Here is a 15,006-nt window from a genome sequence, read left to right as displayed (position 1 = left end):
ATTCCGAGTCAGATGTAATACTTTTCAGATAAAGAACATTTGTAACTGTCAAATCTGGTTATAACTTTGAAGAGATGTTGTAGTTGAAGAACACATTTATAAAGCAAAGATATGGGAACACTTGAAGTTTCATAATCATTACAGTAATGTTTTTTAAAAAATAGAAGAAAACAAAGATTTAAACAATTACACAACAAAACAGCAACAGAAACAAAATCCCGGGAATCCCTTTAGAATTGGGTAAAATTTCAAGAAAATGATAGATGATATATATATTGAGATTGTAATTTCTATTTATTAATTTTTAATTTACTTAATGATGATATATGTTAGCAAGATGCCAAGATCACATACTTAACTATTATATCATTCTTCTAAAGGATAACATGTATATATATGATTTTAATAATTCATCTTATTAATTTCTATGTTAAGCAACGTATCAGAATGGTATCTGGGAGGATTTATGTAAACAAGAAAGGACAGAATATTTGGCTGGATCATTATTTACATTATATGCTTTCTAGTGTCCCTAAACTTGTTCCTCAAGTTAACTTTTGCAGTGATGATTTTTATGCATTTCTTCTTTCGTTTTGTTTTGAACATATACCAAAATTAGAGATCATATATACAGTAAGTAGAATGAATTTATTATCTGATAATAACAAGTAAGCTTGTTTGTTTATCATAATCACCAAGAAAGCAAACTATTTATTCTCTCCCAAATAGAATGCAATGGTATCATATATGCTGGTAATTGTTGTTGTTGAGTTTGACCTGTGCTCATGAAAAGCCTCTATTTTTTCTTGCTTTTGTTTTACTGTGAGAAAATTGGAAAAAAAAACATGTTTTCATATTGCTGCTATATTAGGAACCGGTTCTTCTTCATATGCTATGAAAGCAGTTCCTACAAATGAATTTTTATTTATTTATGTGTGTACAGTTTTACCAGGCCAAATATTATATATGTATGTGTGTACACGTAATTGCTCCCAATATAATCAGATTAGGTTTTGTACATGATACCATAATTATCGTATTAGTAAATAAACCTTTTTCAGTAGGCACTGCATGCTGTCAAAGCTTACACATGCGCAAGATCATGATGTACATGATATGGTTTCTAGTGTCCCCAAACTTGTGCTTCCAGTTAACTTCTGCACTGATGGTTTATGTGCATTTCTTCTTTCGTTTCTTTTTTTTAACATTTTTACGAGAGTTGAGATTATATATCTGATCGAGTGAACTTGGTATGAATTTGATTTTCATCAGGAATGGATGATGATGTTGTTTTTTGTCTGTAACAGAGGGGAAAATGGTGTGAGGCTGGATCCTTCAATCTTTTGCAATGGTGGGGGAGGTGGTTTCAAGGGCAGCATCTGGTGTTTGGTGAAGTATCATTTTAGACATTAATAATTTACTCTATTTAATAATAACATAATAATAAAAAATGAACTAAAAAATTATAGAAAAATATTATTAAGCGCAAGATAGTCATATTAAGTTTGTTGGGTACCAAACCCGAAACAAAACCAAACCATAGGGACCATCCAAGTTTAAAAAAACGGTTAAAGGACAATACACGCTAATTACCTGAAATCATAGAGACCATTCGTGTATTTACTTAAAAACTATTGGTATATAATTTCATTAATCTTTAAAAGTAGTTATATTAAAGATATTTTAGGTTAAAATATGATTGTAATTTATTTTAGATTTAAAAGATACTTATAATTATATTAAAGATGAATACATTTGATAGGGAGAAGTTTCATGGAAAATTCCACAAGAAAGATGCTTACTTAGTGCATCAATCATGTCCTTTTTTTTTTTTTTTTTTTTTTTGTATGGGTGATTAGTGGGTCTGCTTTGTTGACTTCAAGGTCTTTGTTTGGAAGACTTTTTTTTTTTTTTTTTTTGCCAAATGCATTTACGTATGCCATGGGCCATAGACTATTCCTCAATGGTGTTCCAATTCACTACCACCAATTTGTTAAAAGCCAAAAACAATTGTAAAAACATTGGTATCAAATTTAAAAGAAAAAACTAGAGTAAATTGCATGAATGGTCCCTGTGGTTTAAGGTAATATGTATGCTTGGTCCCTTATTTAATATTATTATTTCTCAATTCGGACCATCCATGTGGTATTGTTTTGTTATGATTTTTATCCCTAACAGACCTAAAAATACATTTTTTCCCTTACTAGATTTTTTATATCTTTAATTATTTTTTGTACTTTATTTTTTTATTATTAAAACATTGGGTCCCATAAATTCCTCAACTCCCACCCCACCCCACCCCGTTTTTATCTCCTCAACATCTCTTTATATTATTATGAAAATAGGTATTTTTATTATTAATATAACAAATACCTATTTTTCAATTAATTGGGTTGAAATTGTTATGTCTAATGAAATCGTAATGCATTTGAGAAAATACATCTTTTTATAAAAAATAATATAATATCTTTAATTTGGAGTTACATAATGTATCTTTTAATTAAGCTTTGCACAATAACCTTGTCAAGTCAAATAATAACGAAAAATTTATTTTCTTGAAGCTAGTTTTGTAATATGATTGAACATCAAAATCAAGTTTATAATTTATAACTAGTATTTACAAAATATTATAAATTATCCTATACTTCTTGAAAATCTAAATGCTTGTTTGTCATTTATTTTATATTTTTTAAAAGAATTGTTGCCATATACAATTGTGTCTAGCTGTCTACCATGGGGACCACAAAAATTCAACTTGTGCATACAAATGTCTGTTGACTTCAAGTCTTCCATGGCATGGAAATTAGTTTTTCTTCATTGATGGCATTATAAATGAAGTGGTTTCTTCAATATAACAACCTATCTTTCCACTTCAACTTTCTTCTAAATTAAAAAGGAGGGTTAATAATGGGGACTCGGAGGGGTTTAGGGATCCATCTCATTTTCGTATGTGTTTTTTTGGTTGCAAACAAATATTCTTGTTTTGGTGTTGGAAATGTCAGTCTCGCCTGCTCTCAAAAAGAGCGACTTGCTCTTCTCAAGTTCAAAGGGAGTGTTGAAGATACTTCTGGAATGTTGTCTTCATGGGTGGGGGAGTATTGTTGCCTGTGGGAAGGAATCCACTGTGACAGTCTCACTGGAACCGTTGACAGCCTCAATCTCAGAGCAAATTACTACTACGACTGGGGTGATGCAGGCTATTTAGTTGGTAATGAGGTGAACTCTTCATTGGCTGAGTTGAGGCATCTCAAGTACCTGGACTTGAGTTGGAATGATTTACATGGAAGCCGGATCCCTGAGTTCATTGGTTCCTTCAAACAGCTGAGATATCTCAATCTCTCTTATGCTGGTTTTCAAGGTATTATTCCTCCTCACATTGGAAATCTTTCTAATTTAAAGGTTTTGGATCTCAGTTGGAATGGTGAGCTGATGTCGGATGATATGTCATGGACTTTTGGCCTTCCATCACTCGAGCATCTCGATTTGAGTTGGGTGGATCTTGGCGGAGCAAAGAACATGGACATGGTGCTTTACAATCTTCCTTCGTTAAAAGAGTTAAGTTTGTGTGGTTGTAGACTTTCCAATGTCCATCTTGGTCCATTTTTTAATTCGAGTAGAATTCTTGCCAACATAAAACACCTTGATCTTGGCTCCAATTCTTTCAAAGGCCCACTCCCTGGATTTTTCCGAAACATGACATCCCTTGAATTTCTGGATCTTTCAAACTATGATATTAGATTGTCATGGAATTTTGCTAACTTGCTAAACATGATCCCTTCCTCTTTATCAGAGCTGCATTTGTCACTTTGTGGGCTTGATAAGACTTTTCTATCTTCCGCTCATTTTAATATCAGTATGCTTTCTAACATCCAACACCTGGATCTTAGCTGGAATTCAATTGAAGGCATATTTCCATCTGTTTTCAGTAACATGAGTTCCTTAAGAGTCCTTGATCTCTCAAGAAACATGCTGCATTCTTCGGTTCCTATTATGGCTAACCTTCTAGAGCTTGATCTTTCTGTTAACCAGTTTAAGAATATTGAGGATGTTGGAATCTGGAGACAGTGTCACCTGAAAACATTGGCTGCATATGGAAATCCTTTTGAAATAGAAAGGATTGACCCACCGCAAAACGTTTCAGAATGCTCCCAATATGCTTTGGAGCGGTTGGATTTAAGTGGGTGTTTGAATGGTACGATTCCAGAAGCATTTGGAAGACTAACCAATTTAAGACACTTAGATCTATCAATGAGCAGTTTGACAGGTCCAATCCCCGAATCTCTAGGAAGATTAAGATTCTTAGAGGTATTAGATCTACATGATAACCAATTGAATGGTTCAATTCCAGAATCCTTTGGAAATCTTGCAGCTTTAGAATCTTTGTATCTACAATCCAATCACTTAACGGGCCCCATCCCAACATCTCTAGGAAGACTTGTTTCATTACAAGCAATTCGGTTGTCTTCAAATTTGTTAAATGGGACTATTCCGGTTTCAATTGGGCAACTTGCCAAACTCAAATATCTTGATATCTCAGACAATTCCTTAGAAGGAGTAGTTTCCGAAGCCCATTTTGCTAACCTTTCGATGTTGGAGCACTTGGATGCTTCTTCTAACACCAAGTTGGCATTCAATGTCTCACGTGAGTGGATACCTCCATTCCAGTTGTATGGTCTAGATCTCAGTTCCTGCAATCTCACAAATGGATTGCCACAGTGGCTACGAAATCAGTTCTTGCTCTCTGAGTTAGTGTTGTCGAATGCTTCAATTTCGGGACCTCTGCCCAGATGGTTGCGGAAGATGCCTGTCATTGATTTCTTAGATCTCTCTCACAACAAACTCAGCGGACCATTGACAAACCTTCCAGAAATAGGACTGGCATTAATATTAGCAAATAACATTTTCAATGAGTCGATTCCAAGGTCCTTGTGCAGATGGACGCATTTGGAATATCTTGATCTTTCCAGAAATAGGTTAACAGGGAAAATTCCCAAGTGTCTCCAGAATCTGAAATTGTTGGAAACCATGATATTTAGTTCAAATTTGCTTTCAGGTGTCATTCCAAGTTATATAGCAAATAATCATTCATCATTGTATTGGTTAACATTGAATGGCAATAACTTTACTGGGGAAATTCCTCAAGGTTTGGGGAATTTACGAGCTTTAAGAGTGTTAGATGTGGGTGATAATCAACTGTTCGGAAACATACCCCACTGGATCGGAGAAAAGCTGACAAATTTGATGGTCTTAAAGCTACACAGGAATAACTTCACTGGGGAAATTCCTGAATCTTTGTGCAAAATGTCGAAACTTCAAATTTTGGATGTTGCACACAACAACTTCACAGGTATCATCCCTCATTGCCTAAGAGAGTTGAATTTCTTGAGCATTCTCTTTTGAACAAAAAATAACAACACACATGGTTTCTCTGGTTTTTTGGTGGTGTTCAATTTCTTGAGCATTCTCTTTTACTGGTTTCTGTAGTTTGATTCAGGGATTTCTCAAGATTTATTGGGACAGATGGGTGTTTGCAAGTGAACGATGTTGAAGGGTTTAGCAAGAGGTTGCATTTGAAGAACATTCCAAGGTGGCAGTCTAATTAGTCTCAGCAGGTAACAAATCAGTGAACAACAATTCAAATGGAAGCTGAGATAGAAATTGGTTACGCAAAGAGAAGACGGATATGATGCAAGAAGTTATCGAGTTACAACATGTAAATGGTCAGACACATCATTATTGGAGACACATCATTATATGGAATCAATAAAGAAAAAAACTTAAAAGCAGTCAAGGTTGTGTTATTGCTTTTTTCTTGAGTGTTTAAGCCGTAGATGTGTCTTTGAGCATTGTCATTCTGCAAGAATTTCCATGGGTTTGACAATTCCTGTGGTCAACATCTTGATTTTCCTTTTTGTTGCTTTCAAATCAAATATGAGTTTATTGCCTATACTTCTTTCTTTTTGTATTTTGCTTTTCCAAATTGTTACTTTTACTCTTGGTTCGTCTTGATCATCAACAACAATAGTTAATTGTAAAATCAAGGACTCATTTAAGTTACATATCTTGGTCTATTTTTCAAATAATTAAGTAAGAATCAGGTATCCACTTATTATCTATTTTTCTATTTGTAAATTTTCTTTTTCTTTTATCATGCAAAGGGGGAAAGTTTTGGTCTTGGTTATGTTATTATGAATGATAAACAACACCGTACATGCATGGTTGTTGTGGTTTTTGGTGGTGTTTTGTTTCTTACACATTCATCTTTTATTGGTTTCTGTGATTTAATTCAGGGATTTAGCAAGATTTATTGAATAGGTGGGAGTTTGTGCATGAACATTTCTTATGAGGGGTTTAGCAAGAGGTAACTTTTGAAGAAAATTTGAAGGTGGGACTTAAATCAACTCAGCAGGTAACATAGAATTGAAATCCAAAGGGAAGCTGAAATAAAATGGTTACGCAAAGAGAAGAGTACAGAACTGATGCAAAGTTATTAAATTACAACATCAACATGCTCAGACACATCAAGATGTGCAATAAATAATAAGATAACTCAAAGCCGTCGAGCATACACAAAAGCAATAGGTTTTTTGTTTTATCACCTTTTTTCTTGAGTGTAAGCCCTTGATGTGTCTTTCAGCGTTGTCATGCTGCAAGATTTTCAATGGGTTTGAGATTTCATGGGTTTAACATCTTGATATTCCTTTTTGTTGCTTTCAATTCAGATACAATTTGATTCAATATACTTCTTTCTACTTGTATTTGCCTTTTATTCTTATTTACGTTTACTCTTAGCTAGTCTTGATAATCAACAAAAATAGTTAATTGCGGTTCATGGACTCATTTGAGTTACAGACCATAGTCCATTTTTCTAGTAGTTGAGTGTATGTTTCCTACAGTTATTCCAAGGTTAGTTACACATATATATGCATCTTCAATACCACTTTCCTCTCCTTTCGGCGGCCCACTTTTTAGAATGGAAAAATAGGTTGTATTGTATAATTGGCATTTGATATTATACAATCGGCCTTTCAGATGGTGTTATCGACGTTTGATATGGTGGTATTAGTGTTTGATATGGTACAGAATATCTTCTGGGATCAACATACTGAATTTCTCAATACGTGTATTGGTTTTCAGAAACTACTTGTGAATTGAGTTGTTATTGGAACGCAACATATCCACCAACATCGTGATAATCATTTAGAGAGATACAGATACCTATTTGATTGTTGCTACCTCTTCTATGTATCTGCTCTTAGCAAAACTTTTTCCATCTTTTACTACCGGACCCTCTTCTGCTGCTAGATCGGTTCCCACCACCAACATATCGATTTGTTGCATTGTATAAACATGTTGTTTCTAACTGCCATCAACCACCAACAAAAAACAACAATTAGTCATGTACAATGTTTGAACTCATGTTATCTCGGCAAGAGCAAAAGGGTAAGGTGGAAAAAATTGCTAAGGAAATCAGAAGAAAAAACATAGTGAAAATTGTGCTAAAAAATGCAGACAAATGGTTTTGATAACTCTTTTTTACAAAGCAATCTCTTATAAGATAACATCCTCTACAATGTGCAAATTTTCATACCATAGGTTATGATTTTCACAGTATGGTCTTTGAATTTCGCAGTCAACATGACATGATAATACATTTTTTTTAAATCACAGATGATTTCACTTTCCACAGTCAACAACGTCCAAAACGATGTCGTTTTCATTTTTCATTTTTTTTTTTGCAGGTGAACCACACTTTTGCAAATGGTGGCTTGGGAAATTTATGGCCTGGGATTCATTTAAGTTGCAAACCTTGGCTATTTTTCAAATAGTTAAGTATGTGTTTTCTGTAGTTCTTCCAAGATTAGTTCCTCATATGCATCTTCGGTATCACTTTTCTTCTCTTTTAAGCCTCCTTTATTATGTAGGAATGTACCTGCATTTGGAATGCATAAGACCTGGATCAATTTTCTTCCCCTCCCCACTCCCCATCCTCTTTGAGAATAGTCTTATATTAAAGGTTGTACATTCAGCTTGTAAAATGCAAATGTCCATCTTCGATCCTGCTTCCTTGTTTCTTTTGATACCTTCATCATCTTTTTGTAATTTGATTTTTTAGCATACATGACCAAACAATTAACAAGATGATGATATGACAAGGTTCCACTGCTGACCAGATATTTAATGTTAATCACATTGATTTCATCAACAAGGCTCCACTACTTATCAAATATTATTCAAAGTTACTAGTCAAACTAATCCTGAAACTAAGCGTAAGTTCAAACAAAGCAATTTTATGAGTAAGAACATAGTTAAACAAGATGAAAAACATACCACGATGCAAATTGTAATACAAAAACAATATAGCTATGGCCAATCCTTCAAAAAAGTAAAGAAGGTAGGCAATTCATGGGAAAGAATATTTATATCTCCTATTTATTTCTTCATAAAATATGTGTAAGTTTGTCACAATACCTAATTACCTTGCGTACTTTTCCACAAAAATCGATGGTTCTAGATATATCAGCCTTATATGTGGCAAATTGGCATGTAGGATGCAATATCAAAACACAAACCGTAAGATACCGTTTAACCGTATTGGGCTAACCTGCAAACACTTTTTTCAATTTCATATATAATTAATATATTAAATATGAATAAGATTAGGGTATTAAAACATGATCAAATTGTTTGGACTAATTAAAGCAAGTTAGGATGGTTGAAAATACTTCAATATACTATGGATTTCTATTAAAATGTTTGATCTATTTGAAATGTTTCCTTTTTAGCTAAAATAGTATTTTTACGTGTTTGGCCCATTAAGAAAAAACTATTGGTCAAATACATAACTGGTAAAAAAAATCCCTATACTTGGCTCTGAATAAGGATAAAATAGGTAAGAACACTTTTTTCTTATCTAGTGGGACCAACATACAAAGTGGTGAAGCAAGACGTACCATGTTTCAAAAAAAAATGTTTAGGCCATCCAGTATATGGACCACGAACCCAGTTGTGGTCTACGTGGCCACAGACAACAACCGTGCAGACCACCCCGTCCGGTCGTGGTTCGTCGTTTTCGTGATGGCTCATGGTGCCGAAGATGAGACGTAACGCCCAATCATGGCTTCTTGACAAATTTCTTCTCTCTCAGCCTTCTTCTGTCTCTCTCTTAGTTATTTCTCTTCGTTATCAGTGGAGAGTACTCCGGTTGTAGTGGGGTGGTTCGTGGTTGCTTCGGTGGCTGATCTGGAAGCTCTCCACGATCGTTGTCGTGGAGAGTATAACAGATAGTCTTAGGGCCAAAAGTCTAAGAATTTTAGATCTACAAAGGAAAAACATATGTATTTTTTTGTTGTTTCCCCCTATCCTAGCTTAAAGAATATGATTTTCACAAATTGGAAATCATGCATTTGTTTGGATTCAACAATGTTTCTCTGACCCCAACCACAATGTTAGATCTCTTAGAAGTCGAATTCCAAGCCAAAAAGATCCATTAAGTTAATAACTATCAAGACAAGAATAAACCATTTATACCTAAATGTCACATTTTTTTGTGTTGAATGAAGTTTTAAGATTAGGTTGATATAAACAAAAACTCAAAAAGGGACACATGGTTATTTTATTTTTATTTGATTATTATGTACATCTACAACAATAATCTCTCTCTCTCTCTCTCTCTCTCTCTCTATATATATATATATATATATATATATATATATATATATATATATATATATATATATATACACATAGTTGTTAAACTCGTACGAGTTAGGAGTTGACTCGTACGAGTCGAGCCACTTGATACCCAAAGCGAGGCAACTCGTAACATGACTCGTTTTTCTTCTGACTCGTAAAAAAATCCGATTTAAGTCGTGACTCGGACCGAGTTGAGTTGGCTCGTAAATCAGACGAGTCATAAAACATGTGACCTGTTTAGCGGTATGTATAGCTGTTTAGCGGTTGTAGTGCCTCGATTTGTTGTTGGCTCTAAGTTTTGAGATTCTGCTTTGGTCGAGAAAATGCTGGGAGAGATGTGAGGTAGTAGGAAAAGCAAGTAGAAACAAGTTCATCTCTTTCTTGGTGAAAAGATGAGGTTGAAAAGAGAAATCACGTGGTGGTAGGAATTATTTGAGGTGGTAAGAAAAGAAGCTAGGGTTTCAAATAAAATTAAGTGGGTGTAATATATTAATAAGAAGCATGGGCCACAATTCTTTCCTGGGCTTTAAATTAACTGGGTCTTTGTGCAGCCACCAAAAAAGTGGTTATAGTTCATTTCTTTTGATTGTTTTCTTTTTTTCATATAAAAGTAAAATTTTGTGAATATGTTAATTTCATTCTAAAATATGTAATAATCAAGAAATATTATATATATATATATATATATATATATATATATATATATATATATATATATATATATATAGTGTCATGACTCTTACGAGTCGAGTTACGATTCGAGTCACAAGTTAATATTTTGGATTTCGAGACACGAGTCGAGTTACGAGTTGACAGCTATGTGTGTGTGTGTGTGTGTGTGTGTGTGTGTGTGTGTGTGTGTGTGTGTGTGTGTATATATATATATATATATATATATATATATATATATATATATATATATATATATATATATATATATATATATATATATATATATATATATATATATATGGGGAATTGAAGGCTCCTGTGGGGAAGCATCTTCCAAGAAGCATCTTCCAAAGCTTAGTACACTTGAAATGTTCCTTTATGAAAAAAAAATCCATTATTTATAATAACAATTTTATAGATGCTGTTGAACGTGTTTAATGAGCATGACAATAAGATACATCATTGTCATTCACTATCATGTTTAATTAGTTTTTAGGATCAAAATGAATTATTCGTTGTTTAGTTTATATATATACATGTTTAAATGAAATTAAGCTGATAATTAATAACATTAACAACATTGTCATTTAATAAAAATCAACATTAGTTCTAATAGATAGAGTGTAGTGAGCACCAAATAAGTTGTATAACAAAGTCATATGCCCACTTTGATATTTTTTTTTTGCATATTTAACAAATAGTTGAACAGATGTTTATTCACCATCTCAAATATTTTTCTAAATCTATTATATTGTAATCATGAAATTTTCTTATCAAACATATTTTTAGATGTGATGGTTTCTTTTCTATAATTTCCTTTGTCGGATAATATGTAGATAGAGTTAAACAAGAAAAGAAAAATCAATGTTTGTATTCTATTTTTTTATTGGTTCGATAATGGTTTTTATTTTTATTTTTTATATACAGATATAGATGGATATCTTAATTTAGACAGATCCAATCCTGACAGTATTTTTGTTTTTTCATTGAATAATAGGAGAAGTTATAAGGAAAACTCCAGAAGAAAGATTATCGGTGCATCAATCATGACACTCTTAGTTGGTTTACTTTATTGACTTCAAAGTCTTTGTGTGGAGGACTTTTGGCCAAATGCTTTTATGTGTGCCACGGGGCATAGACTATACTCATAACTGTTCCAATACATAACACCAATTGAAAAAATGGGGTACTAGTCCAAACCACGATTTTTTTTAGATTGGTGGTCCTTTTGAGGTAGTTTCGTTGCGTTTTTGGTCCCTCTGTAAACTAAAATGACTGTAATACCTTTGGGGTATTTATTTTTCATTTTTCTTTCATTTTTTTTAAATCTAATTGTTTTTTTTATTTATTTTAATAATTAAAAAAGTGGGGCCACCTCTCTCTCTCTCTCTCTGAAAATATATTCACCCCCATCCACTTCTTCATCTTCCCCAATTCATATATGATGAACACAGATACACACTTCTAAATCATATGAGCACATGGAGTTTTCAGATTCTATTTCTCACACAACCACACATCTAAATTTTTATATGAAGACGAAAATTTCTAGAGAACTTCGTTTGTGATTCACATATATGGAAGGAGGTGTGATAACGACTGCAGGGGAACGTCGGAAGTCAGAGATAGTGACAAGACCCGTTGTCTCCATTCACTCCGATTCAACGGTAACCCTAATTGGATGTTCATAGAAACGACGACGAAACCCTAATCGGAGTTAGGGTTTGTTGTGGATCCGACGACATCAAGCTTCATCTCTATCCTTCTCTGATTGATGCCAATCTTACTACGTTTTACCCATTTCTCAACATATATACATACAGATAAATGTAGATACATGCATTGCTAGCAAAATTAAAAACCCTAGAAGACCCACATCTCCGCAATTAAACATCAATGCCATCATCACCATCCACCCGCCAGACCACCAGTTAAAACAATCACGACATCCAACAGTAGATCGTCTTCACCACCATCTTCTCTTATGTTCATCGAGAACCCCAAAAACACGAAATCGTTTGATTATCCTCCTAATTAGACTTGCAACTTGAACCAAGTGGTTGGATTAACTGATGGGTTTTGGTCCTAAGAACATCCTATGTGCTCATATAAACCCTAATGCTTGGATCTAGGTTTCTCTATTGTACATGCAAGTTATCCAAGACTATAAACCCTAATTCTAGCATTCAAGTAATCATATTAACATAAGAATAGGTTTAAGATGTTACCTTGATTGTTATGTAGTAATAACAATCCCAAATCTCCTTGTATTGACTTTAGAAAGCTTAGAGTCACAATTGTCACTTCTCTAATGGTTCACAAACACCAAGAGCAAGAGGATGAAGAGGAGAGAGGATGGAGGCTGCCCAAAAACATGTGAAACCCTAGAAGGATGCTTAGCCACGTTTTTGGGTCATAAGGGTTCTATATATAGTGAGGCTATTAGGGTTATCCAACAAGGAAACCCTAATTTGGATGCTTAAGCCCTAAGCAACCCATGGATTCCATTCCTTAAGGCCTTGGACGATTTCTTATGGGTTTCCCCATAGAATTCGTCCACTCCTTAATATAAGGCAATCCATGGCCCAAATTGCAATTATCTTATAATTACAATTACAGTCCCTTAAGTTTATTTAATCTCTTTTAGTCACAAAACTAATTACCAATTAATTCTTGACTAATATTAATTAAACAATATGATTTCTCCTTTAATATATTATTCTCATAATATATTAATAAATCATATTTAATCCTTTCTTTCCATAATTCATCTTATGAAGTTGCTTTGATAAAGGCAACCCAAAAGGACCATGCACCATCGGGTCAAGTACATACCAAAATAGTTATGGACTTAGACACTAATCCAACAGTCTCCCACTTGGATAAGTCGAATAACTATCATGCGTATGACTTCAGATCCTGATCTACAATCGTAGCTTTCCAAAGCCGCTGTCAACTCTGATCCTGTCAGATACGCGTGTCGTTAGATAAGGGATCATATATTCCTCCATTCTAGATATCGTATGAGACATGATTTCTAGTCATTCTCTTTGTACTATTTCTCGACTCCCGGTTTATGACGACTGACTAATTGAACAAATCAAATTAGCCCTAGCCCGGCCGAGCATTTACGTTTGTCATCACAAAAATCATCAAGGGGCCCAAAGATATCTCTTTTATCCTACTTTGGATAAAAGGAATGGATAAGCTTTGATACAATGCTTGCTTGCACTCACTCACCGAATCACACACAACAATATGTTTTATGACACCAAGTTACTAGTGCGTTTACATATTATCAATGTGCGACCGATTTGCAAGATACAACTCACACATCTCGATTTCAAGAATATAAGATGTTATCGTCTCACCAATCACTCGTGATACAATTCATGGAGTGATCCAAGTAAGCGTGGGTTTAATCCAATGCTCAAATCTTATTCATAAGCACTCATGAACGTTGCAGCAAACATTTACTTATGTCTAATACTCTTTTAGACAATCCACACACCAATTCACGACAATCTTCATTCATATCTACTTCTGTCACACCCCGAAAACCGAAGGCGGAATACATTTTCGGGGTTGACTACCGTGTTGAGTATCAAATCCAATGTACATAGTAAGTAAAGTAAAACAAGCATTACATTACATAATAACAGTTTTACAGTTGTTTCAAAAGTAAAGTTTGTACAGTTGTGATACATAGTATATATAGACAAAATGTAACGGGTCTTCATGTACACGCCTTCATGCAAAAGGATCTTCGGGTACCTGTTCTAACGCTGACCTGAGAACACAAGCGGTTTGAAAATCAGCATAAAGCTGGTGAGTTTATAAGCGGTTTTGTTTTACGAAAATGTATCGGTTTCCTTTCTGTTTCTGAAATGTTATGTACACCAAGAAAATCCCGTATTTTCTTAAAAGTTGGTTATTGTTTCACAAATGTAAAGTATAGTAAGTTTGTACACTGAAAACATGTTTACTCATGTGAAAATGTGTAGTTGGTTATCTGACTGGTTAAACTGTTCTGTTTACTTATCATGTGTTACTAGGAAAGTCCCACACTTTCCTTATTGTATGTTACAAATTGTAAAAGATGTAATGTTATCCATTCTGTGACTCTTTCTAGTTATGTAAGTGTTACCCAGGAAAGCCCCATGCTTTCCTGCATGTATGTATCTTATGTAAACGATGTGAAAGATGTAAAAGATGTAATCGTGATTAGATTCCATGTTTTCCCCAGGAAGGTCTCGTACCTTCCTGAATGTTAGTTACAGTAAGTAAAAGATGTAAACGATGTAAACGATGTATAAAGAAATCCATTATTACTGTAAGTAAATCTCTGTTATCCTAATTGTGAGTTCCATAACCATACAATAGATTGAAACCTGTGGCAATAAGTAGTCCACATGTGGCAATAAGTCGTCCACATACTTATGACTTTCGTCACCCTTGAACCATTTCGGTTCGGCTGTAGCTAGCAGCCAGGTGTGGGGTAGTCAGCCCCGTATAGATCTATACACTCAAGTCACGCTCTCTAAATACCAGAGATTCTGGTTATCGGTGTAGTCCTCCACTCGCGTAATCCAGGTGGAGTGTTCTCCGAGGACGTGTCTCCAATCGTACCGGAATAAC

General features: G+C 34.2%; 1 protein-coding gene across 2 annotated transcripts; it reads left to right on the top strand.

Annotated features, from left to right (window-relative positions):
- The first annotated feature begins 2,448 nt into the window (after positions 1-2,448).
- On the top strand, positions 2,449-6,752 carry LOC111899102 (LRR receptor-like serine/threonine-protein kinase GSO1). Of its 2 annotated transcripts, none has more exons than XM_042896960.2 (2): positions 2,449-5,347; positions 5,495-6,752. In XM_042896960.2, the coding sequence occupies exons 1-2, from the start codon at positions 2,908-2,910 to the stop codon at positions 5,536-5,538; spliced, it is 2,484 nt and encodes an 827-aa protein (XP_042752894.2). In that variant the 5' UTR covers positions 2,449-2,907; the 3' UTR covers positions 5,539-6,752. The 2 variants fall into 2 exon arrangements, with proteins under 2 accessions (XP_042752894.2, XP_052622767.1); XM_052766807.1 differs by having other exon boundaries at positions 2,451-5,347; positions 5,485-6,752.
- Positions 6,753-15,006: the final 8,254 nt, after the last annotated feature.

This window comes from Lactuca sativa, chromosome 8, assembly GCF_002870075.4.
Source record: "Lactuca sativa cultivar Salinas chromosome 8, Lsat_Salinas_v11, whole genome shotgun sequence".
NCBI lineage: Eukaryota > Viridiplantae > Streptophyta > Magnoliopsida > Asterales > Asteraceae > Lactuca > Lactuca sativa.
Note: the sequence above shows the minus strand (reverse complement) of the source record. Positions and strands in the feature narration are given on the sequence as shown.